This window comes from Onychostruthus taczanowskii, unplaced genomic scaffold (assembly GCF_017590055.1).
Source record: "Onychostruthus taczanowskii isolate IOZ18803 unplaced genomic scaffold, ASM1759005v1 scaffold74, whole genome shotgun sequence".
Classification (NCBI taxonomy): Eukaryota; Metazoa; Chordata; class Aves; order Passeriformes; family Passeridae; genus Onychostruthus; species Onychostruthus taczanowskii.
The window spans coordinates 1,863,173-1,889,349 of NW_024505229.1; the positions used below are offsets into that span (position 1 = coordinate 1,863,173).

At 49.3% G+C, this 26,177-nt stretch overlaps 1 protein-coding gene across 4 annotated transcripts in view; it reads right to left on the reverse strand.

Annotated features, from left to right (window-relative positions):
- Window positions 1-21,942, reverse strand: part of CUNH6orf89 (chromosome unknown C6orf89 homolog) — a 28,990-nt gene extending 7,048 nt beyond the window's left edge. For 2 of the 4 annotated variants that reach the window (XR_005953983.1, XR_005953982.1), the window contains exons 1-8: window positions 21,740-21,942; window positions 20,198-20,363; window positions 8,550-8,704; window positions 8,112-8,233; window positions 6,901-7,027; window positions 6,091-6,214; window positions 1,610-5,722; window positions 846-1,035 (exon numbers count right to left, since the gene is read on the reverse strand). Coding sequence is in view for 1 of the 4 variants with exons in the window: in XM_041422787.1 (XP_041278721.1) it covers window positions 5,637-5,722; window positions 6,091-6,214; window positions 6,901-7,027; window positions 8,112-8,233; window positions 8,550-8,704; window positions 20,198-20,363; window positions 21,740-21,928 (969 nt within the window). In the remaining 3 variants the exon portion in view is untranslated. Of the gene's footprint in view, window positions 1-119; window positions 239-845; window positions 1,036-1,112; window positions 5,723-6,090; window positions 6,215-6,900; window positions 7,028-8,111; window positions 8,234-8,549; window positions 8,705-20,197; window positions 20,364-21,739 lie in introns of those variants that run through there. The other 2 variants (XR_005953984.1, XM_041422787.1) reach the window with 2 other exon arrangements.
- Window positions 21,943-26,177: the final 4,235 nt, after the last annotated feature.

Genomic DNA, 26,177 nt, shown 5'->3' on the forward strand with positions numbered 1-26,177 from the left:
TCAACCAATCCCTCCTGGTTTGCTAGTACAAAGCAAAAACACACCTCCCCTCCTTGGCTCCTCCACCACTTGTATCAAAGTTATTTTCAATGATCTGCAGGAACTTCCTGGACTTCCAATCTCTCCAACAAATACCAGGATGGTTGAAGCTCCCTAGGAGAACCAGGACCTTTGACCATAAGGCAACTTCCAGCTGCCCAGAGAAAACCTCATCAGCTTCCTCCTCCTCACCGGTGCCCTGTAGTAAATACCCACCACAGTGTCACCCACAATCTGTAACAACAATCCCACAGCAGCTGACAAAGCCCTGTTTTCACACGGGTCTTCCCCCGTGCCTGGAATGCAGCTGCCTTAGAAACAAAGGCAGCAGGATGCAATTGCTGAGAGCACTTTGCAGCACAGCAACTCCCCAGACAGAGCCGGAGCCCACCTCGGCCAGCCCCGTGTCTGTGATGGGGGGACAGCATTTGGCAGCTGAGGAACATCCCCCTGGGCTGCCAGACCTGCTGGGAACAGGGGCAAGCAGAGGGCTGGTGCCTCTTCCCTGAACCATCAGGAGAGGGGGAGCAGGAGAGGAAGAACAGGGTACAGAGCTGAGCTGGCCCCAAACAGGAGAGCTGGGAGTCTGTGGCTGCCCTCAGGGCTGGCTGGAACAACCAAACCACGGGCTCTGCGGGGACAGGACATGTGAATTGCAGCTTTCCTTCCCCCCACACCAGGGAGCAGCAGCCACTGCACGGGGACAGGGACAGGAGCCACACACCAACACCTGACAGGCTCTGCTCCAGCCTGCTGGCCCCACTCTGCAGCACAAAGTGACCAAGCCTGGGCTTCTACTGACTCACGTCTCGAGGGTCTCCAGCGGCGCTGGCCGGTGTCTAACGAGGCTCCTGCACTGCTGTGGGAGTAACAGGATCTCTCTCTCTTTTCTCCCTACTCGCCTGGATTTATGAGCTCTGGAGGAGTTTATCATCTTCCACGCCTCAACGTTTGGCTAAAATCAACTCAAATGTGAAGGAAATATGGAGATTGTTGCTGGGAAGAAAAGAAAGGAGGGACAGGCAGAGCTGTTGCATCACCTTTGTTCAGAGAATCAGGCTAAAACCCACAGAACATTTCCTAAACTGCTCCTTTTTCACAAAGTGTTTCTTATGACATTTTCCTAAGAAAAGTGTTCTGACTTTTCATTTAAAATTACACTTCCCTTAGGAAAAGTGCCCCAAAAAATGTTAAAGAACCCCTCAATAGCTGACATGCAACATGAAAATAAAAATCAGGAAAAGGGAAAAGGGTCATTAACACTTGTATTTAATTGCAAAAATTAAAAACTTTTTTATTCTTCTTACATACAAATCTCATTTATTTACATACTTTACAGGCTTTTCCCAAGTATTTACAAAGTTTGCAATATATTAAATTAGGACCATCCATAAAATTCTGCATTAAGTGCATATTCACATTCTTTTTTTTTTTTTAATCCATCACTAAGTTTAGTGTTCAGCATTGAAACAGTCTTTATGCATATATAGCTTTACTTCCCAGCACCTCTGAGCCTTTAGAATGTGGCTCCCCTCCACAAGACAAGGAGATAATGCTAAAAATAAATCACCTGCCATTTTTTTGAATCTCCAAAGCAAAGGGAAGTCCAGCATCTCCCTTGTCTAACTCAGTAGGACACTAAATCTGCCCTTTACAAGGAGGAGGTTCCTGAAGAGGAGGATTTCGAGTTCTACCTATAAAATCCACCAAGAGGAGAAAGTTTGGTTTGCAGGAAGCAGAAGCTCTTTGTGCACCCATCAAAATGGCCTCACCCCAGGAAATGTTCAATTCTCTTGGGGGCCACGAGGCTGAACGAGGACCTGGGATTGGGGTGTGGGGAAAGTCCCCTCCTGGAGAGAGGGAACAAGAGGGTTTCAAGGCAGAAGGATCCCCTTTTCTGAGACACTGGTGTTTAGAGAGCTCTCATCTCTACCATGAGATGCTTTCCTGCTCCCCACCTCCTCCTGCTGCTGCTGGAGCCCAGGAGGGAAGAGAGGTGATCCAGCCCAGACAAACCAGCTTCTCCTCCAGAACACTGCAAAAACAGGCCTGGTGGGAGAAGCTGCACTCTGGAGACTCACGGGAAATCTGACTCAAAGCTCTCCAGGGCCTTGCAGAGAGATCCCTCAGGGGAATCAATGTGTGCAAAAACAGTGGGCAGGGAAAAAAATGAAAAGGAACAAAGAAAGCAAAAAAAAGAATCAATAGAAACTGCCAGGTTGGCTCCCGTGGGGGCCGCTGATTTCCTGGTACTGAAGTAAATCATAATAATCCTTTCTCCTCCTTTCAGTTACCCTGAGTTCAGGACTGACTGACAGCACTGGTCAGTGACCCCTGCTTTGGGGAGCAGCTTTAAACCACGATCCTCCTGCCCAGCTGACAGGGACAGCCTGTCCTTCCAGCCTGGCAAGTGCAGAGGTGACCCCTCCTCACCTCTGCCCACTGGGCTCGTGGGTAGTACCAATTTCTGGTGTGATTTCAGAGCAGCTTTGCAGCCTTTGGGATGTGGGGTGAGGAGGATTCCATCTCCCAGCTCACAGGCAATGGGCTCTAAAGCACACAAAGGGATTTCAAAATGTATTAACTGGGAACTTGTGTGAGCTGGGCAGAGGGGGAGATTGTCCAAACCAGCACAGAGAGTGCAAAAGAAGAGCTGAGGTGAGTGAGACCATGGTGGGACACCCCCTCTGTGACTCATGTGATCATGGCTGTGAAACCTCAGTAGCTGCAGGAACAGCCCTGTTCCACCTCAGCAGGCCACTAGGACCACCAGCCTCCCTAGGGAAGTCCTGCTCCTTTCCAGGGACTTTGTAAAGCTGGAGCTCTGGATGTGGAAGACGACCAGGGCTTAATTGCAATAAAGGTATCAAAACCACCCTTTGGCCATCCCAATTCTGCCATTGTGGCCTCACCTCTGGGTTTCCCACTGTGGCTCCTTGCCTGCCCTGGGATGTGGAAGGTGTGAGCACCACTCCTCTGGCAGCTGGAAACAGGAGCTGCTCTGGAAGCCGTGCTGCAGACTGGGGCTCTGCACTTCGGCCAAAATTGACTCTATCAGCAGGAGAACTGCCCTCCTGTTTTAGTTTAGCAGCTAATTCCTTACAGCCTTTGGAAGAGGAAGAGAAAATATACCGGAGAGCTTAAAAACAAATGATGTAAGCTCCGAAGGGAGCGAGGCTGGGACATATGCAATGTATCGCTGAGACAGAGCTGGAAACTTATGCAGAGCCCATAAAGTGCACTTGGAAGGCTGCTCTGCAAACAGGCCAGACTCACCAGCTCCTGTCCAACCAGCTGCAACTCTTCAAGGAAGGCTGCAACTCTTGGAGGAAGGGAGAAGCACTACGTGAGAACATTTCTGCTAAACAGACACAAACCTGCCCCTTCCTCCCCCTCCTCCCCCCAGTCCAAACAGCAACTGTAAATAGATCCATTTTCTCTGCTTCTTCCCGAAAGAGCCAGACAGCCACAATGGCTTAAGTATGACTCTCAGAATCCAGGCATTTCACAGACACTTGGGAATTGTCTCCGCAGCTCTTTTACAAGTTACAGTCAAGGACACTTAGTGGTGACAGTGTCACCGAACCGCCGCGATCTCAGCAAGAATGGCTCCAGCAGCATCTTTGAGCAAATGCTTTACAAAAACAGGTCAGATACAAAAGCAGTAAGAGGTGAAGTAACCTGGTCAGCCTTTGAATTTGATTTGAGAAGCTGCCAAAGTGTAAACAGCAACAGTCACTAATGAGGCCCTAATTCTGCCATCACTGAACTCCCAAATTTCCATTAACTAAGACCCAGGCTTTAAGAGGAGGGAGAGGGGTGGTGTGTGTGTGTGTCTTGGCATGTACAAGATTTAATGTAGTGTCATGAGTGTGAAATACACTCCAAGCAGTGAGAACACTAATGGAAGTTCATTAGTCCAATTCCCTTTAATACTTGGTAGCAAATTATATCAGTCCTTTTCTATCCTGAGAGAGCCAAACTCTCCCCTTTTGGTTCTACTAGATCTGGTGTGTGTTCAGCACCAAGGGCCATGCACAGACTGACACAGGTGCTGGGCTTGTTCTCATTGTTTTGACAGGAGAAAAATAAGGATTATGCATAGAAATGTTTATAGTGTCAAGGCCTCAGACTAAATTCTTTGGAGCAGGAACTGTCCTCTGCCTTATTCTTGTACAGGAGCCAGAAGTGGTCATCCCACTTGGCAGCTTTTGTCAACTCCTAATCAGATTAGCACAATGTTTGCTCCCATTCTCCTCAAAAACAAAGGCTGGACAGACATTTTCCCAATCTGTCATTTTACATGTACCTAAAATATTTACAGTGAAAAAGGCTCTTGCTCCTGAGAACAGAGTTAACTCGCTGTCAACCAAAACCCCTCCCAACTCCATATTAACAAGTGTGAGAGTATGTCCTGAACTCCAGCCCTGGCCTATGAGTTCAGCCTGACACATCTGTAAATGATCTTCAGCAGTGGGATCAGACCCAAAGGATCAGACTTGGAAGGGACCGGAGCATCCGCAGTCTGCACACACCGAACCCGAGCCTCTCTCAGGGCACTGGAGACAGCGCTGCTCCAGCAGCAGGAAACACGCAAAGGCAGCTTGGAAAGGACCCAGGAAAAACCAACGTTCATTCTGAAGACAGAGTTCCAGGTCTGGAAGGAGTCAATGCAAAAATATGCCAGGGAAGAGGGAGGTTTCAGGTGCTCCCAGAGGAACCGTGGGCTGGGAACGCAGGCAGCGCCTCCAAAAACAAGGAGCAGCTGAGAACGGCTGTGCAGCCCTTGGTGTCTGAGGTGAAAGCTGGACAGAGCTGCTCTCTCCCAGCCTCAGCTCCATCCAGAACTTCTGCACTGCCAGCACCTCTAAGATGTGTGTCAGTGTTTTTGCAGGAAAGGAAGTGGAGGTGAAGAAAAGCACAATTACCATTTGACTCACTCGAAACCTGCTGACAGGGAGCTGCAGAAGGGTGATCACAACACAGAGAGGCCTGAAGGGATTCTTTTGGTACAAGAAGGATGCAGTGGGTGAGAGCTTCTGCCCTCAGGCTCAAGGCTCTCCCCAGCCAGGGAGCAGGAGCCAAGGTCAGCTCTGCAGGGCTCACACAGCTGCGGACGTGAGAGCTGGGACACATCACCAATCCATTCCCTTTATAGAACTGGCCTGACTACACAGGCTCAAAGCTTCCTCCTCAGGAGGAATGTACACAGAAATGTCACACACCCCATCCACTCCCAAACCCCCCAGGAAGTTTCAGAAGTGCCATAATCCACAAAGAACATAAGGTGAATCTCATCCTGAGAAATCCATCTGCTGCTCCTGGAAAAAAAACCCTTTGCTGCAAACCCAGGGCTTACCTGAGGGGACAGGGAGGGTCATAAATAGCTTGAGCTTCTCCCAAAATACATTTGAGGAAAGGCAAAGGATTACCTCAAGGGTCAGGAAAATAGTCCTTTTTAAACACTGTAAACATGCAGGGTGGCAAAGCTGCCTGCCCCAGTTGCCCCGGCTCGCTCCTCTCAAGACGTTGCCTTGGTTTCAAAGCTGAAAGTCTTCTTGTCCTGGGAACAGCTCTGTTTTCCCACCCCAGCATCCTTAGCTGGCAGCTCCATCACAAATCACTGCTGGCTCTGTCCCTCTGGCCATGAAGCTCATTGTCCAGTGATCTGTGCTGGCATAACCTTGGGAAGAGGCAATGGAGAGGCTCTGTTAGATGAGTCCATCCTTAACGAGTGCTCCCATTCCCCACAAAGGGATGTGGTCGTGCTGGAGCTCTTTGGAAAGACTCTTCCCTCAGTGGGCACTGGGTTTGCAATACCCATTGTGTACCCACACTGCTCAGCCTGGAGCATCTCCAGTGTTGGAGTTCCAGGCCACAAACTCCCAGTCCAGAAGGATCACTCCCTGTGCTGTGACAAGCAGGCACACACCGGTCTGGAGGTGACAATGGCACAAACCACCATCCCAGGTGTCAGACAGAAAAGACCCGGCTGGAAGCAGTCTCCTGATTGCACTCCCAGTCCCTGCCAGCCACAGCTCTGGTACTCACCCAAATCCCCAGCTTCCAGCTCCACCTTGAACACCTCACAGTGTCCTCTGCACGTGTCCAGAGGTGCAACAGTCAGGGTGAGCTGCCCACTCCCAACAGCGAAGAGACTGTGCAGGCTGTAGCTCTAGGATGAGAGGAGAGGATTTCAAAAGCCTGGCCAGATTTCCTTGGCTCTGTCTGCCCAAAGCAGGGACAGTCACTGCCCTGCAGGCAGGTGAGACAGAGCAAACAACACATTTGCTGCTCCACCAGTTACCAGTGGAGCACAGAATCTTAGCTGAGGTCAGCTGCATGCAAGGGTTCTCCTCTGCTCCAAGGCAAGGCAGAGCCTTCACATCCCCACAACTCAGGAAAACACAGAGGAGATCAGGCCAGAAGCCTGAAGGGTCTCAGAATGAGTGAGACTCACTGCCAGGAGCAGCTCCTAAAATGCAACTCTTGAAACAATTCTGCCCAACCGTGCACAGAAAGACCTCACCCAGCTATAGAGCAAGGCCAGATACATGAATGGAGCAGGCAAGGGGTGTTGGAACAAGATGATCTTTGAAGTCCCTCTGTTTCTGTGGCATCTCCAGCTCCAAGGGAGATGGGCACAGGGAATCTCCTGCCCCAAACTAGACACAAGTGCTGGGAGGCAAAGCCACCTTGAGATGCCACTTTACACAGGGATGGACAGAACTGATACAACCCCAGAAGCTCCTTTTCAGGACTGAAACAGCTAAAAATACCCTGCAAATCCCACAAAACCTCAGAGCTGCTGGGAGACAACTCATGCACAGGAAGAGAATGCCTTTGGAATGAATTTCTCACCTTATTCCCCAAATCTGGGTGGCGGATGAGGAAGCAGCTCTCCAGAGACACTGTCTTGGGGAAGGACAGCAAAGAGGAAGCAGGGAAAAATTCCTGGAGAATCTGGGATCTATTCACAGACTTGTTCCTAAACAAACCAGCCCATATTAAAGAATCATCATACAATGATAATGTTTGCATTTAAAAGCTCTTTCCAGGTAAAAGTCTTGCCAAACATTCATGCTTGATAAACAGCATGACAGACTAGCCCTGGGAGTCAGGAGCAAAATTCAACCTCAGCCTCTAAATCTGCTCCTTCCCACTCTCCTGTGGGCTCCTGCATCAGGATCATGTAAAGAGGGAACAAACAGATCCTTATGGATACCTGAGCTTCATTTCTCTCTCCTTTTCCCTTAAAATGATCCAAGTCATTGACCAGATCCATTAATTACAGAAGATGCAGAGAGGTGGCATCATATACAACCACAACTGAACCCACATTGTGAGGCAGGGGGATCCAAGGCTATTCTCTAGACCAGGAAATGTGTCTGGAAAAGGCCAGTTGGGGCTTGTTATCTTTACATCCCTGTCTAGGGGACTGACATGATTAATTCTTCTGTACCCTGACCATCCCTCTACCAGTGCTTACTCTGAGACCTCAGAGAACTCTGAGTTGCTCACACATCTTGTTCATATTGAAGGCTTTGGCCTTTATGGGGCAAAGAGCTTTTGGTTAACAGGGGCAGGATTAGACTTGGACATATTTTCTGCACAAGACCAAACACAAACTGCAGGCTTCTTTGACTTTCCATTACTTCTCAGTGTTTGCAGAAGTCATAGCACCTCTTCTCAGTCAGCACCAGTGGTAGAGGATTTCCACTGAGTAGACAGAGGTGATAGAAATGTGAACCAGTGTCTCGGGTGATCAGATCACAGCCCAGAGGATTTACAGCCTGAAGAACAGGACCAGGCAGGCCCTGGGATAATTTTATCTTATAAGGGGAGCAATAGCTGGAGACCAAGCACCAACTCTCTACTTTTAGTGCAGAAGTCTCATCCTCAGAACAAATCAGTGCCAGCAAGCAGAAGCAGCCTGTAACCCACTCCTGCACACCTTCTCTCCAGTTAAACTGCAACTTGCAGGCACTGGAGTGTGAACTCAGGTTCACACAGGCAGAGCCTGAGCACCCCTAAAGGATGTGTCCATCCATCACATGTTCTGTCTGACTCACCAGGGAAAGAAAAATGGGCAGCTCCATAATTCAGCTGAATTTTCTTCTATTATAACCTCTGCCAGTTCTGGATCCTGGGACTGAAAATGCTTCAGTTCTTCATAGGAGAGATGCTGCCCTGTCTTAAAGAATATGAAACAAAGATAAAAGCTGTGCCCATGGGGTTGCTCCCTGCTCCCATTTCCCTCCCACTAGAAAACATCCAAGAGCAACAGCCACATGGATTGCTAAGTGTCCAAATACAATGATCATTAGTCAGAGGAACAATGCAGGGAGCTCTCTCCTCCCACATCTTCACACTGGGGTGAAATATATTCTCAGACACATGTCCTGAATGAGCAGTTTGAGTTCATGGGTGAAAATACTGGGTAGGGATTTTGGGCTTGTGCTGTTCAAGAGTTTGGACTCATCACCCAGCCTCACAAATCCCTGCCTTACCTTGATTAGAAAAGGCTGATGCCTCTGGAGCTTTTCTGATAGCTCTCTGAAGTCTGTCACTATGTGAAGGCTTTTCACAGCAGAACAGACTGTGCAGTTTGCAGGAAGTGCAGAAGTGTTCTGTCTGCAACCTGCTGCCCACCAGTCCTGGCATTCTGGGGAAGAAACAAGGGAAACCTCTTTAGCAAGACCAAAAATGGAATGGAAAGGAGACAAATTCAATGATAAACTCATTATCCCTAACAGGAAACACTGAGATTTCTTATAGTTTCTGATGGCTGTAACTCAAAAGGAAGCAGCTTCACCAGGCAGGGAACTGGAGGGAATGCTTCCAGCACATTTTGGAGATAGAGCTGAAGGTTGTGAGCTCATGGAAATTCCATTTCTTTGTACATGAGGCACACAGGCTCAGCTACCTTTCCATGAGCAACAGAGGGATGGCAACCATCATATGTAGTGTAATTAAACTGAGACAAGCCCATGAGCAAAAGAGCAACCCAAAAGTGTTATCAAGGAGATAACACCCAGTAAACAAAAAAGATCCAAGGAAAGAGTAACTCCCATATGGTTAGCACTGGTGTCATGAACCCTGCTAGGACATACCTGAAATCATTACCCTCCCCTTTACCACAGTGTTACTTTAGAAATTTGTCCCAGGCAATGGTTGCCCAATCTCTGATGTGCAGAAGATGCTGGGAAAATGTCAGATTTCACCAAGACATGCTGCTGCTGTTTTCATTTATCCCATGCATTGATTTGAAGATGAAACTGGGAGAAAAGTCCCAGCACGAGCAACCCCTGGACCACAGCCACATTCACTGTAAATTCCAAAAATTGTTGTTACACCACAATCAGCTGAACTAGCCAAAAATGAACACTGCATATATTTACATCTTCAAAAATTTAATCTTTACATGAAAACAAAACTTAATGGCCTCCTCCTCCAATTAACAGCTCTCCCAATAAACCAAAGAAACCTTAAGAGAAGGGACTTGCTGCAGCAGGGAATGAGCAGGAGAATGCTGAACAGCCCATGGATTTCTATGTAAAGGATGTGCAGAGCAGCCACCACACTGAAAGGGTGTGGCTCTAATTTACAGAACCACACAAAGATCAAATTCCAACTCCTGGCCCTGCACAGAGACATCCCAAACTCCCACCCTGTGTCTGAGAAGGTTGTCCAAATGCTCCTGGAGCTCTGGCAGCCTCGGGGCTGTGCTCATTCCCTGGGGAGCCTGGGCAGTGCCCAGCACCCTCTGGGGGAAGAACCTTCCCCTGATCTCCAGCCTAAAGGCCCCCAAGACAAATTTTATATTTTGAGATACAGCAGCAGGTTGTGAGAAATGGGAGGGTTTAATGGAAATTCCACTTCAAACACAGATTTTATGGCAGTGACAGCCCTTGTTCTGCAGCTTTAATCCAACAGGAGAGGCTTAACTTGGGCAGTGATAGCAAACCCAGCCCAGGCCTGATCTGTCAGGGTGGGACAGGAAAAACCCAAGGCCTGGGACACATCTCACGTGAAATATCCAGGGATCTGTCCTCACCAACAGGCCCACCCTGCCAGCACATGCCACAACAGCTCCAAAGTCTCCTGGACATTGCTGCAGGCAAACTTGGAAAAATGGAGGGGATGGCAAATGGAGCAAGAAGAGCGAAGTCTGGCTGAAAAATCAAGTTGGGAAACAAGGATGCACAGCAGCTTTTTGGGGGAATAAAGACGATGCACAAACTGCTTGTCACTGCCACTGCGATTTCCAGCCACACTCATGTTGCTGCACAAGGCTAAAAGGGGTGAACAGCACTTCATAGGGAAGCTCTTGTTTTATTTTCCCCTCTGACATCTGCAACGGGCCACAAGGAATGCTACAGAGGATTTATGTTCATTGGGACATAACAACAAGGAGCAGACTGGGATTAATTTTGCTCCTTTCTTGTTGAGTATTTCCAACTCCCAAATGCTGCATTTCCCACCCTACTGCTGGGATATGGACTGAAAGGGATCACGATATAATTCCTAGTCTTTCTGGAAGATGCATCTACACTGCTTTCAGGGAAAGGGGAAAATAGGCAAAACAAAGTGTAAAATCCTTCTTGCAAGCAGAAGTCCCAGTCCCATGAGAAACTGCTCCAATGTACTTTCCCTCCCTGCTCACAAGAGAAAAAAGAAAATCTTTGTTCCACTGCCTGTAGAAAGCTTCAGTTTTACAACAACAAAAAAACTCAACTCACAAAAAACAGCTGGTCAGTGACAGGAAACAAAAGGCTGAAAGATCTCACCAGAGAAAGGGCAGTCGCTGTGAGGAGAACACGAAAACATCTCTATGGTCCGTCATCAGACGGGGCGTAGCAAGACTGTAATTTCTCTCTGGGCAAAACTCAGAAACCTCATCCCTAAGCATTAAGCACAGTTGTCCCCAAATTTTCCCTCTGGGCTCAGGGCAGTACCCCACGGAACAGGATGCTAATCAGCTTGACAGTACAGAGCTTGATTCCTCTTTTGAGCCAGGCTGGGATATTTGCATTCTCAATTGCTCGATTCAGGAGGTGATTTCTTTTCCCCATGAATAACCAGAGCAGAGCACTGGCTGAGATGCATTTCAAATGCTGCAAGTGGGGTTGTGGGATATTTTTTTCCCCTGGTAATTAATCTTTTAGATTTATTGTGGAGGGTGTTAGTCTGTGCACCAGCATGTGTGTGACTGGCATGACAAGTACAGGCAGCGCCTGCCCTTCCCAGGGAGGGCGGGAGGAGAGATGGTGCACAGAGGAGCCAACTGCCACCGGGGACCAGGGCAGGATTTTACCCAGGATGCTGATTTTCTCTCCTTACCCTCCCTGCATTCCTTTTCCATTATCACCCTGCCTGCCCAGACACCCTGGGGATTGCTCCGGTGGAGGCTGAGCAGCCTGTCTGTGCGCACACACGGCTGCTCGGGGATGCAAATGGAAGATGCTCTTTTCATCCCAGCACAGCCCTCACACCACGGTCCCATCCACACGCTGAAGTGCTGGGCGTGGGCAATTATCCCTGTGGAGCTGGAGAGCAGGAGAGCAGCTGTAGCATCATCCAACTATCCATTACACGACAGAAGAGTGGCCAGCTTCTCTCTGCTTTCTCACCCCTTTTTGAGGGGCAGCCTTCGGTTTGTTCAACAGAACTTCAGTTCCCCATTGGCCATAACCACCTCATTTTTCCTTTTATGTGTTATTATTTCTCCAGAACAAGAGCTGCCTTTTCCCCCGTGTCAGGAGAGCTCCTAGCAGAGCCAGGCCTGGGACTTTCAGCTGCTAACACAGCACAGACCAAGAGATAACAATCTTCCCTTAAAACACATCTATGATTAATACTACAAGAAGTTTATGACTCTACTTGCCACTATGCAGAAAAATAATTTTCAAGTCACCCTCAATTTAAAATGAGTACCCCGCCCTTCTTGGCTGTTTTCACAGAGGATCTCCCAAATTTTTGGCTGCCCACAGCACTAAGAGAGGGGTGTGTGTGCACAGCCCCAGAGATGCTGGGTGTGGATGATCAGATTGTAAACTCAAGGTTCCTGGGAAGACCTGGCCCTGCTTCTGCCCGTTGCAGCAAAGCAAATTAACTCATGGAAACTCGCCCACATGATGTGAGAGCAGGATCTCAGCAAGCCCTGCTCTCTTTAGGGACCATACAGAGGGTGCAGGATCAATCTGCCAGTGCAGAAGGTTCAAAGGGAAGCCTCTAGCAGGGGGAACTTTTGTTCCTGCACGATATAGAGCAAAGGGCTGCTCCTGACCCTAACAAAGAGTTCAAAACACAAAACCTCCTGCTTGTAGCACTGCAGCTGCTGAGGCAGTTTGCTGGTTCCCCACCAAGCTGGTTTTCTCCCTAGCACTCTGGGCTGCAAGGCTGTAGCAATCTCCACCAGGCAAGCTCCAGCCAGGTCTGCACAGGGAAGTCTGGTCCCAGGAAAGACCCCCAGGACTTCACAGCCCCCCCAGGTGTGGTGTCTGTAGGGGCTTTTGCTGCCATCACTCACAGAAAGGAAGCTCCCCAGAGGACTGGCTGAGGTACTGAGCAGCTCCACAACCTGCCAAGGCTGGCTCCAAGTCCCAGATCCCTCTCTCTGAGGATGAGACTATTCCCCAGACCAACTACATACTTCACCAGGACCAATCCAAGGAATATTCAAGCAAGCACTGAATGAACTCAGGGCTCCCAAGAATGACTGTGCACTGAATATTGCCCAGGCATTTCTCTGTCCTTTCTTGTAGGTTCATTGTACAAACCTGGGTGTTTCATTAAAAGGGGATTCTGCCCCTCTGCCCTGTTCAGATGAGACCCCACCTGCAGAGCTGCCTCCACTCTGGGACCCCAACACAAGAAGAATGTGGAGCAGCTGGAGTGAGTCCCAAGGAAGGCACAGAAATGCTCTGAGGGCTGGAGCCCCTCTGCTCTGGAACCAGGCTGGGAGAGCCGGGGTTGTTCATCTGTGGAGGTGAAGGCTCTGGGGGGACCTTAGATCCCCTTCCAGTGCCTAAAGGAGATCCCAGAGAGCTGGAGAGGGATCTGGGACAAGGCCTGGAGTGTCAGGATGAGGGGGAATGGCTTCCACTCCCAGAGGACAGGGACAGATGGGATATTGGAAAGAAATTCTTCCCTGGGAGGGTGGGGAGGCCCTGGCACAGGGTGCCCAGAGAAGCTGTGGCTGCTCCATCTCTGGAATCGTTCTAGGCCAGGCTGGATGGGGTTTGGAGTAACCTGGCATGGTGGAAAAATTTATGATCACCATGTATGACACAGGTAAATCCAATCATTCTTACTTTACAGATCTAGGAATTCCAAGCTCTGTAGTTACCAGGTGGCACTGTTTGGAAGAGGCATTTGGAGCACTTTGTTGCACAATGTTCCCATCTTGCTGCAAATTCTTCACTAGGCTAAAAATTAATTTGATCATTTATAATGTCATGTCAAAGTCAGGCTAAACTGATGGGCTCTTAAGTAAGTCAGGCAGGAAACAAGGATTATTAATTACAGCCTGCAAGTCCTGATTAAGGACTGCATCACAGTGGGGCTTTAAATATATACTACAAAGAGTGTCCCTGTTCAGCACAAGATCCTCACCCCTCCCTCTTATTGAACTTTTATTGTAGCTCTGGGTATACTGAATATATTTATGCCACGAACCAGTTTGGTTCACAGCATTTTTAGAAACAGCTAGGAACAAAATAACAACTACAAAAAACCCCATCAAGAACCCCTTTATTGTTGTTCTGAGTAGAAGTCAACAGCTTGAAGAACTACTCGTTCATCTCACTAATGGGTAACGGCTGCTCCACCAGCACAGGGATCATTAGTCAACCTCGAGCAAAGCATGAAAATGATTTTGATCCAACCAGACATTGTGAAATCAAGTCTGCTGAGCCGAGCCCAAGAGCAATTCACAATCCACTGGGGCAAAAGAGCATTATTTCCAGGAGAAATCTGCACCTACCAGTCTCAAGAATGGAAAGCAGGGACCAAGCTGTCGGGAAAGCATCCAAAGTCCACTCCAGCTGCACCTCTGGTTACCTGCCCCAGCGACAGCTTGTGCTGCATGAGCAATCTGCCTCAGAGGAACAGCTTTGGAAACAAATCCCTCCCAGCTGCTGTCACCTGCCTCATGGTGGCCTCAGCCTGCAAAAGGTTTGACATGTCTGTGTCACAAGTGCACAGAGGGCTCTGCAGGCTGCTAAATGCCTCTGCAAGAGGCCACCTATGGCAAACGCTGATCCCAGGGAAGCAAATCCAAAGGATTCACTCTGCAAATGAGGAAACAAGACATTTTGGAGGCTTCACAATATAGAAGTAAAAGGAAGAGTATTTTGTGTTCTACAGTACCACAATGGTTTGAGGTTAGTTTACTGCCAGCAAACCCAAATAAACAGTTCACTGGCTGAACCAAGGCCAAAGTAACAGAGTAGGAACAGCTTGGCACCACCCTGCCCTGCAAAGTCAGCTGGTTTTTTTCCCCTCTCAACGAGCCAACACATGTCTGCTGGTTGCTTTCAGGTTATATCATAAAAGGGTTGTTTACACACACAAAAGATCAGATAAACTGGCAGCTGTGCAGTGATGGGAGGGAGCCCTGCACATGCTGTGACCCACAACCACCTCCAAATGCTTCAGCCCCCAAAACAGTGCATGAAAACACACACGAAAACGAGAGCAAAAACCAGCTCAACTTTGAGGAAAAAAAAAAAAAAGTAACATCCTTTGAGAGCAAGAGGAGAGGAAACAAGTTGAAATCAGATCCTGCCTTACCTCCCAAGCAGCCTTATTGCTCAACCCTTCCTTCTGAGCAGGCCTATGCTCCTTGGGCTCAGGAGGAATGGGTCAGACAGAGCATGGGCTGCAAAGCCCACGGGGAAAGGCTGGATGAACACCTGGGTGCTCAGCTCACAGGGAAAGGCTGGATGAACACCTGGGTGCTCAGCTCACAGGGAAAGGCTGGATGAACACCTGGGTGCTCAGCTCACAGGGAAAGGCTGGATGAACTCCTGGGTGCTCAGCTCACAGGGGAAGGCTGGATGAACTCCTGGGTGCTCAGCTCACAGGGGAAGGCTGCATGAACACCTGGGTGCTCAGCTCACAGGGGAAGGCTGCATGAACACCTCGGTGCCCAGGCTGCTCTCAAGAAGCAGCAAGTCTCTGCGCAAGGCAGGCATGCTGGATGCTCCCCTTCTGCACAAAGCTGTGTCAAGGATAAAAACTCTCCAAGGCTGGAGTGAGAGAAGCATAGGGGAAAGTGTTTTGCCTGCAAAGGGTTAAGATGAGGGAAGAGAAGGGCTGGCCAAGTGCCAAGGCAAGCCTCCAGCAAAACCCAAGGTGGGCCAGCCAAGAGGCAGAGGCTGCTGCCCTCTCCCAGTAACCAGCTGCTGCCCTCCCCCAGTAACCCAGCCTGCTGTGACCCATCCCCACAAATAGCTCTGGCACCCAGCAGGCTTTAGTAACACAGTGACAGGCCATTTACAAGGTGTTGCTAAACACTGCTCCTCCAGCTGGGCTCCTTTCTCTACAATAATTACACATAAAGCTGTAAACATGATTTTAGCCCTACTGGTCTAGGCAAAAAGGGGCATTTAACACTTCTTCTCCAAGCTGGGGGATAACTTGCACAGGATCTCTTTTCTAGCACTGAGATTCATGTGTGCTTTTGTCTGATTTTAGCTGGGCTGAGCAGTTACTGACCCAGCTGATTCTGGGCTGTGCAGGATGAGTGTGCCCAGGACCAAGTGTCATTATTAAAAGCAAAGCTGGTTTTTCATTGAGGTCATTATAACCCCTGCTACCAGTACAACGTGCAAATTGCCACATTGGGCCACAGCCTGTTCCCCACTGACAGACCTGCTCTGCTGAGGTTTTTGAGCTGCAAGGACTGAACTTACCATGGGCAGACACACAAGTTAAAGTGAGAGCAGCTTAATGCTCTGTTCATCACATCACTGCATGGCTGGCAGGGAACAGTTATCAACCAGCTGACATCAAAAATCATATTTAGATATTAACAAAGCTATAGGGATGACACGGTTGTGAAGGAAAGAAAAATCAGATTAGTGACTACCAGTGTGGTTTTAAAATTTCTGGTAAAAGAATAGAAAACCCCTTTTCATTTGGCTTTACAGCAGACTTTGAGAGCTCATGTATTCCTAATGCTTCCTAATGCTTGCAGGGGAGGAGAACTTGTACCCCTATTTTGCACCAGAGAACTGAAACACAGAGGGAATTGTCCATCCCAGCCTGTGTGAGAAATTAATCCAGAATGCACAGGTCCTACATTTCCCTGGAACAGCATTAGGTAGCTGTGAGTTAACCCATCAAAATACACCATGTTCTTTACAGCAGGTAGACCCAGAGGTCTGACAGCCCACTGCCATTTACAATCTCTCTGGGGTTATAAAAGAAGGGCTGATGTGCCAAGAGCTGCAGGCCCAGAGCAGCCAACCTGACCCAGCACCAGGGCTTTCACAAGCTCTGCATAAACACCAGCTCAGGAAGAGCAAATGCAAACCACATTTCCACAGACCTTTCCCCCAACCACAGGGACCTTGCCCTGGGAAAACAGCTGGAAGAGAGGCACAGACCCAAGGGTCTAAGAGTCAGCTATCAAGGAACAAAGGATGGGAACATAAGGTTTAATATGGGAATTGATCCGGGGAAAAAAGTCAGTAAGAAAGAGAGCACAGAGACAGGCAAAAAGGAAATTTACTTTGGACTCAATCCTATAAACAATTCGAGAGAGTTTTGTGGATGCTGCTGCTCACCTCGGCTGCTCAAAGGTCCACCCACAGCCACTGACAGACAGGCAGCCCTTGTCACCCACAGCACAGCTCTTGGGTGGAAGGCACAAGGATGGAGGGCAGGTCACCATCAGCAGGAGGGAGGGGGGAGCACATCCTGCACCTCTGCACCTCCCAAAGCCTCACCACCAGTCTGACTGGAGCTCTTGGCTCTCAGGGGAAACCCAGCAACTGAGCCGCCCTTGTTCTGCAACACAAACCTGGCTGCTCAGCCCACACCTCCCAGCAGAGCAGGCTCCAACCTCAACCCCGGACACAGGAAAGCTGCCCCAAAGCTCAGGAGGGACAGCACAGCCCAGGCTGCCTCTGCCTGCCCAGGCACAGAGGAAGGAGCCAGACCACCCGTGTCCACGGCCCGGCAATGTGTGCCGGCACTGCCGGTGGGCCACAGCAGCCTCCAGCTGACAACAGGTGGCTTTCAACAGGAACAGCCCGAGCTGGCTTTGAACTGGTGCCTGAGCACAGAGAGCTCCAAGCCCCATCCTCAGCCCCCTCAAAATTTTCTTCCCAGAACCTACGTAGGGAAGGGAAGAGGAGTCTGTACGTCGAGTCCCTTCATTAGTGGTTTTCTCTGCTGCTCAGGCACAGTGCAAACATCTCCCTTGTAGAGACAGGAGACTCGGAGGGGATCTCATTAAGGCATATAAATATCTCCAAGGGATGCCAAGAGGCTGGGTCAGACTTTTCCATGGTGCCCAGCAACATGTTTTAGCCACAAACTAAAACACAGGAAGTTCCACCTCAACCCGAGGAAGAACTTCTTTCCATGGAGGGTGGCAGAGTGCTGGAACAGGTGCCAGGGAAGCCACGTCCCCCCCTCTGTATCCATTCCAAACCCACCTGTTCCAGGTGACCCTGCCTTGCCAGTGGGTTGAACTGCATGACCTGCAAAGGTCCTTTCCAACACAAACTACTTTGGCATTCTGTGATCAGAGAACACCAGACCTGCCTGCAAGACCTGGACTTAAACTCTCATCAACAAACGGGACACAAGATGCAGCTTTACCCCTTCCCTTCAGCAGACCACAAGGCCAAAATTAGGGGCAAAATAATACAACACACAAAAAGCAGGGCTGAAAGGGCTTGGGAGAACACTCAGCCCCAAGCCATGGAATTCCCTCTTCCAGATTCCTGCTGGATGGCTTCACCAGTCTCCTCTGGGCAGCAAGCTGTGATGGTGACACCAGTGTCACTGGGACAGTGTCAGTGGCTGCAGCTGCCTGCTGGGAAGCCAGGACATGAGGGATTCCCATAGGAACCCAGCCAAGGTTCAGGCTGGGTGCTGCACTCTCCCATTTAAATAGCCAGGGTCTTGTGCAGTTCCTTTTGCTGAGGCAGGATCAAAGTCACTCCAGCCAACCCCCATTAATCTGTTAATTGAGACATGCTGTGGCTTCCACCACAATCTAATTCTGTCAAAAACAGAGCAGGAACTGCCTCTCCCCTCTCTTTTCCCCAGAACTGGATTGGTGCCCACCCTATTGCTCATTGCTTCTGAAGACTTACAGGACTCACAGAAGCATGAGGGATTTTATGTGCATTTAAATAACAACACTGCATCCTTCTTCTCCATCCATCCTTCCCTTTTCCCCTGTTCCTCTGGATGTTTCCCCATCTCCTCATCATTCAGCTGGTTTTTCCAAAGTTAGGCCAGAACTGCTCCTGCTCTTATTTATCTTTACAAGGAGATCCTCATGGTTTCAGGCAGCCCTTGTCCTACAAACCTTTAGCTGTGCCAAGGAACCTCCCTGGGCTCTTCTCATCCAAAGAGACCCTATGGTAGCTGAAGGAAGAACTTGTCAACTTTCTGGACAAAATCTGATTGAACAAACACAATAGAACCACAGAACAGTTTGGGTTGGAAGGGACTTTAAAATTCAGCTTGCTTCACCCCACGCCATGGGCAGAGACACCTTCCACTGCCCCAGGTTGCTCCAAGCCCTGTCCAACCTGGCCTTGAAAGCTTCCAGAGATGGGGCAGCCACAGCTGCTCTGGGCAACCCATGCCAGGGCCTCCCCACCCTCACAGGGAAGAATTTCTTCCTAATGTCCAACATGCATTCAAATTTAGGCCATTCCCCCTTGTCCTGTCACTCCTGGCCCTTGTGAAAAGTGAAATGAGCATTAAAATTCCCATTGGATTCCATCTCAATACAAGAGCAGGGGGGTGTTCACCCATGGAAAAGCTGAATGCAGTAGATAAGCAGGCTCCTAATGTCAAGTGCTTATCAGAGCCATCTTCTCACCTTTGTTTTCCACTCCCAGAGATACCCCAATCCATAAGGAATAAGAAGAACAATGGGGGATACCCTGTCCCACCCATACAAACTGGAATCAACAGAAATCCCGTGTCAGCGTCATCGGAAAAGAGGGAGGGAGAGAATGCAGAATGGTGCTGGCATTTCAGGGAGCCCTTTTTAGCTCTGGCAGGAAGGTCAGAGCCAACACAGACAACTCCAGCACAATGAGGTGCACGAGCTAAATATAAACATGACAAGGGCACGGCTACAGGAGTTTGTTTTTACAGTGAGCCACCAGGCCATCGACATTGTGCCACATCCCTGCTCAAAATAATTCACAGCTTTATCATCACTGACAGTCTTTGTGTTCCAGCAGAGGCAGAGCCCAGGCTTGCACCCACCTGCCAGGCTAAGTGAGTGAAATGATTAACCAAGAATGAGAAATAGCCAAACTTTTCCATTTCTATTATGCCATTCTAGGAAAACCTAGGATGTTACTCTCCTGTGATGGGATCACCTCACAGGGAACCCTTATCTGACTTCCTCACACACACACACTGCCCTCAGTGTCACGTAAACATGACAGCACTCAATCCCCCAGGCCTTTCCCAATATGCCACTTGGCAAAAACTCCTTTTCCTTAAACCAGGCCACAAGTTGAGGTTTTTACACTTTACTCACAGATATCAAGATTTGGTTGAGAAACTGGTTTTGCCTTACTCAGAAAAAACATGAAAAGGTGACATTTCCCTAGCAGAGCTATCTCAGTTCTGGTTCTCAGAAGTGCAAAGATTTCTAGAGAAAAGGGAACTCTTGTGGAAGAAAGACCCAAGGTGTTAAAAGCAAGGAAAAGAGAATGTGCAAGAACAAAATTATCAAGTTAGAGATAAAATATGCTTCAGCCCCAGTGAAGCTAGAACTCAGGATGCTATTTTTAAGTACAGTGGTAGGGAAAGAGAAAACCATGATGCCAAGCCAGCAACACATTTGTGGTGCCCCAGAGACATTCGAGTGACTCTCGTGGCTGGTATTAAAGTTGGTATTTCTTGCTAGGCTTATGTTACAGCACAGAAAACACTTCCTTACTCTCCAACATGTACTTCTTGGCAATGGGCAGGGACAGCAGCCGGATGTGCCCGACGAGGGAGCCCCAGGCCTGGGCTCTGGACAGAGGTGCTTCAGGTGGCAGCGGGTTGTAGGGCTGGATCACCAAGTAAACAGTCAGCAACACCAAGCCCAGGGTGAGCAGTCCCTGCACGGGAAAAGAGGCACAGAGTTAATCACACTGCAGGGAGCTGAGGTGTCCTCACTCCAGGACACACCTTCTGCTGTGTCAAAGGGCTGTGGCTGTGCACCACAACATGAACACTCTTATTTTTTGCTGTGTCTCCTCGTTCAGCTGCAATGCTATTTATGTGCACAGAGTTGTCAGCCAGTTTTATTATTAGGGCTGTCCACGGATGAAATTAAGCAGCCCTCAAACCCAAGCCACGCAAACAGCTTTGTTCCTGTATTTTAGCACTGCAAATAATCCAGCATGAGATCAATCAGGATTATCTACAGATAGTTCCTTTCCCTCCCTACCTAATCAAATAAAAGCTTGCACTCCTGCCATGCCTCTTACACAAGGAAAACCCCGTGGCTTTTGCAAACATCCGTCAAGCCTCAAAACTCTTTGGCAGAGTTGGCACCAGCTCCCTCCTCCATACCAGAATCCCAAATAAGCCTTAAAGAGATGACATGACGCATTTCTCCCCCTGGCCAAAGTCAAACTGAATCAACAGCAAAAACAAGAACAGAAGCTGAAAGTTCAAATTTGCAGTTTTCTGTTCTCCTGCCTAATTTTACAGCTTTTTATAGGACATGAGGAAGAGAGCTTGAAGTTTTTTCCAAATAAAATCCATTGCAATGGATTTGTAGAGGTTGCACTCTCTTATTACTGAATATTATGTCAGTGGGAAGCTTTTCAGACTTGAAGCAAACATCTGGTATAGTGGAAAGTGTCCTGCCCGTGGAAGGGACTTGGAACTAGATGATCTTTAAGATCTCTTCCAACCCAAAGCAGGCTGGGATTGTATGGTCTCAAACCTACCTAACAATAGCATCCTTTCACTCACTTCGCAAAAGTTTTTACACAATCTTTTAGTTAAGGCTTTTAAAACATTTTTCTACCATCAAGCGTGATGATAATAGCTTTATTTCATAGACCAGAAGGAGAATAAAGACATGTAGAAGTTCGTGGCAGGTTCAGAAAGAGAGCCATGTTCACTTCATGACTCAACCCTGAACTTCAAGAATCTCCTTCCTTCCTCACATTTCCATTCAGGATGCCAACACTAGGAATTTTAGCCTGAAAAATCAATCCAAATCTCATTATTTAATAATTTATGGGAGAGGAAGATGTTGACAATGTAAATTTACAGCACACATGAGGAATTCCAAATCTTGAGCAGATGTCTCCTGTTCTCAAAGCAGCTCATGGCATGAAGGAAGGAAGCTACACTTCACAGCTTTTTAAATAAAGATCTTGGAAAATTCATCAAGAAAATGCAATGGGAATAAAAAGCTCAGGTTCAAAGGAGAACCCTAACCCTCAAATGCTGTGCTCATGCACAAAAGTCATCTTACCTTGTAGAGAGCCACTAAGACAGGGTACCGTGGAGGGCTCCTCTGGGGTTCGTTTCTTTCCAAGAGCTGCTTGATGAACTTCTCAATGGCTTTTTCTGACATGCCACACTGGTGGCCAGTCTGTCTCACCAAATCAATGGTCTCAGAGAGCTTGTCATAGATGCTGAGCTCGTTGGCTGAAAGCTCCATGGCCTCCGAGCAGAAATCCCTGAGGAGAGATGGGGTGTGTTAACAGGAATCAACTGCAGCCACACAACCCAACAGCAGCGAGTGCACAGCCATCCCAGGAATGTGGCAGTGCCCAGGAAAGAAGGAAGGCTCCTCTGGAGCAAACCTGCTCCCAGCCAACAGCACAACACTGTGCACTCCTAACAGTCTCTGCTGCTTCAGGATCTCCCACCGACTCAAAGAAGCCGTGAAATTTCCTGACAAGAGCACAACCGGCCCGAGATCCGCAGCTTATGTAAATGAACAAAGCTTCCCAGAAATCCATGAAACTCCATTTATTCATCTCCTCCAAATGAATCCGTCCCATAAAGCAATTGCTCACCAAGTACAAAAGGCAACACTACAAAGCTGATCATCACACGCAGCAGCCCTGCTAAGCCCTCCCGCGCTACAATTTCAGTCGCTTCTGTTAACCCAGATTTGTTTTCACTAAATCCCCCGTCAGCAGTGGGACAGGACAGAGAAACAAGAAGAATGTGTCGGGCAAAGTTCGGCAGTTTACAATGTGTTTAAATTTTCGCAACTTAATGTCAAAGCCAACTGATTACTGAGTAACAGCAACCTGAGAGCAGCTGCCCTGCAGGCAACAAAGCCCCCACCTTCCTCTCCAAGTTTGCCCGCAGGTCAGAGAGTCACAGAACTAAATATCCCAGCAAGAACTGCATTGTGCTGGGTGACAAAATGGCATCTGACAGCAAATTATTTCTCACTTATAAGAACACACCCATGAGAGATCAACATTAAGTTGCAAAAAAAAAAAAAAAAAGTATATTTCTCTACCACTTTCACTCTGCCACAAAGGCCTCTTTGAGAGCAGCTGATGGGCTCAAGAAAAGATGTAAAGAAATTGCTGGACAAGGTACAAGCTGCCAATGTGAGGATCACACTGTAAAAATTTTTCCTATTGCTTGGGAAAAACACTGGCACTGCCTGGGGGAAAGGCAGAATCTGCAGAGTTTTGCTTTGCCTCTCGTTTCTGATGTGGGTAACACTAACCTGATCAAACTGGGAGAGAGTTGAGCAATGCTCTGCCCTGAGAGCACAGCCTGAGGATCATCACATAAAAACACAAGAAGCACGATGGATAATCACAGCTGAAAACTGAAATCACGCCCCTGTCCCCATTTTGCTCTACAGTTTCCTGGCCACAGGAACCACGAGCTCATGAATCCACTTCACCCAATTCACCACTCTGCTCCCCAAATTCTGTCCCTGCACCGTGAGAACTGTAACTATTCACACAGCTCCCAGCACAGCCTGCCTGGGAGAGCACAGAGCTGCTCTGCTCACCTGAGCACACACTGACCAGCCCTGAGTAACAAGCCACCTAAACGTAGATTTGCTCAGCTGTAATTTGTTCTGGCTGCTCCCACGGCACAAATCAGCCATAACTCTATGTGTGGACAGAACCACAGACATGATAAAGTTCAGATTTGAACTCTGATTTGCTTTTAAAGAACTGGCTGACAGCTCTCCCCCTAAATCACCTACAAGTCACACCTCAAGTAAGGGCGATGTTAATATCTTCTTTTGATGCAAGACTGGGATGTATTTTCAAAAACCCCCAGGTTTCACAGCTTCAGTGACTGCTCTTCTCCCCACAAGAGCTCCCTATTCTGCCCTTGCACACTTGTTTATATGGTCACATAGAGCATCAGACCAGGAAAATTATCTGGCTGAAAAATAATCCTGATTTGTTTGGTCAGCAGCTGCCTAAGCATTCAACTCCAGCAGTTAGTGTCAGATGTTCTATTAACATCAGTGTCAAATTTCTAGCCACAGCCACAGAAACACTAAAAAGGTAAAAATGCCAAATTAAAACCCAACTCTGAGAACATACTGCACTGCATTACCAGGTTAATTAGCTCCTGGCCCTCTTCTACCGACATTCTCTGCATTCCATGCAAATATTTGTCCCAGATCTTGCCACCTGAGCAGCCCCATGGGCAAGCAAAGCAGGTTGAGTCAATAACATCTCATATTAACCTCTCCAAGACAAGGACTTTTCTTCGTCATCTGTAAAGCACCTGCCACGCACGTGACAATAAAAACAAGCCATTGCTTTACTAACTCTTTCATTCATGCAATACCCTGATTCATGGAAGAAGCAGGAGCCAGCACATGTGAAGGATATTAAAGCCCTTTTTTTCCCCCCCTCCAGCTTTTCTGATTACTCCAGTTGCCTGGACACTGTAAGTGGTGTGCTAAGTGGTCTAAAAGACTATCTAGTGTCCTCTGGCTCCTGAGTGCCAAAGCTTTCCCCCCTGAAGCTGTCCCGTGCGGAATTCCAGCAGATTCAACAAGCTTCTGCTGCTTGCAGGATCTGCCTGGAACTACTTGTAACAAACATCCCCACAGAAATGCTGTCAAACGCTGTGGTTTGTCCTTTTCCAAACATCAGAAAAATCCTGCTAAAATACAACACTGAGATATACCCCAGTTCCCACCCCTCTCCATGTACATTCCACTCTGAGCAAACACCTTTGTAGACAGCCCCTGTAAATCACAGACACTGAAAACCCAATCCAGCTCCTTCACAACATCAAGAGTAACTCAATCCTCCAGCTAGGAAATAAGGCATTATGCTCCCACATTGCTGGGAGAACAGATGAGGCCTTAAAAAACAAATAACAGCCCATTATTTCCCTTCCTATCCCTACAAAATAGTAACAACAGGCTACTGTACCCTCTTTGCCATCACACACACTGAGCAGGGCTCATCCCTTGCAAGCCCCTCAGAGAGAGAGGCCTTTAAACGAGGAACCCATATGTTATTCTGGTTTTTTATGAACTCCACCACCCCGGGAGGAATCAGCAGCTCTCTCCACCAACAGAAACAGTGATGGCACTTGGCTGGCAGGGTTTGCACCCCAGTCTGCCCACAGACCCAGGGTGCTTAGTCCAAGGCTTTAGAAGGTAAATATTTAGACAGAAATGGTGCTGGAGGAGTCTTTAAAAGGGAAAGCTCGCTCGTCTTGCGGGTGAACCTACAGTGATGTACATATATATAGATACAGATATAAAAATATATTCCCATCTGCTTGATGCCGCCTCTCTCGCCCTGCCAGGGGATCAGGGCCCAGCCTTGGGCTGAAACCCCTCCGGAAGGACCCTTCCCCGGCCACAGCCCCACGGCCTCGCCCGTGTTCCTCTGAGGCACAGGAGCCCCAGCCAGGGGATATTCCTACAAATAAATCAATAAACTAAGTATGACACCCCCACCCCAGGCTCCGGCCTCCACAAGCCGGAACCCCCCCCCAGGCCGACCCCGCGGGGAGAGGCCGCAATCCGGGCCCCCCGCGACCCCCGCCCGCGCCCGCGGCCTCACCCCCCCGGGCCCCGCCCCGGCTCCTCCCGCGGCGGGGCGGGCACGGCCCCGCTTCCGGCTTCCGGCACGGCCCCGCACGGCACGGCACGGCACGGCACGGCCCGGTCCGGTCCGGTCCGGCTCGGGGCCTGCTCACTGCCCGGGCGGCGCCGCATTGCCCGGGGAACCAACACCGCCCGGGCAACCAACACCGCCCAGGGACTGCCACATTGCCTGGGGAACAAACAGCGCCCGGGGAACCAACACCGCCCAGGGACTGCCACATTGCCCGGGGAACCAACACTGCCCGGGGTAACCAACACCGCCCGGGGAATCCCCACACTGCCCCGGGACCACCGTGTCACCCAGGGACCTAACACCATCCGGAGACTCAACACTGCCCCGAGACCAAACACCGCCCGGGGAACCCCCACACTGCTCGGGGACACCACACTGCCCAGAGAACCCAACACTGCCCAGACAACCCAACACTGCCCGGGAACACCGCCCTGCCCGGGACCCCCCACAGCACCCGGGGCCCTCAACACCCGGGCCAGCCCAGCTTGGGATCACAACGCTGCCCAGCACCCCCAACACCCTGCTCAGCCCAAAGCCTCAGCACCCCCGAGGACCTCACCAACACCTGTCCCTCTGCTGTCCCAAACACCTCTCAGGACCCTCCAACACCGCCCTGGGACCACCAACACTGTTCCAGGACCCCCAAAAACCCCCAGGGACCCCAAAGTCCCGTGCCAGCCCTAGGGCCTCACAGTGCCACAAACATCCCTCAGGACCCCCAACCACCCTGGTACCCCTGAACCATCCCGGTACCCCCCAACCACGCCGGTACCCCCCAACCATCCTGGTACCCCCCAACATCCCCCAGCACCCACATCCCTCCCT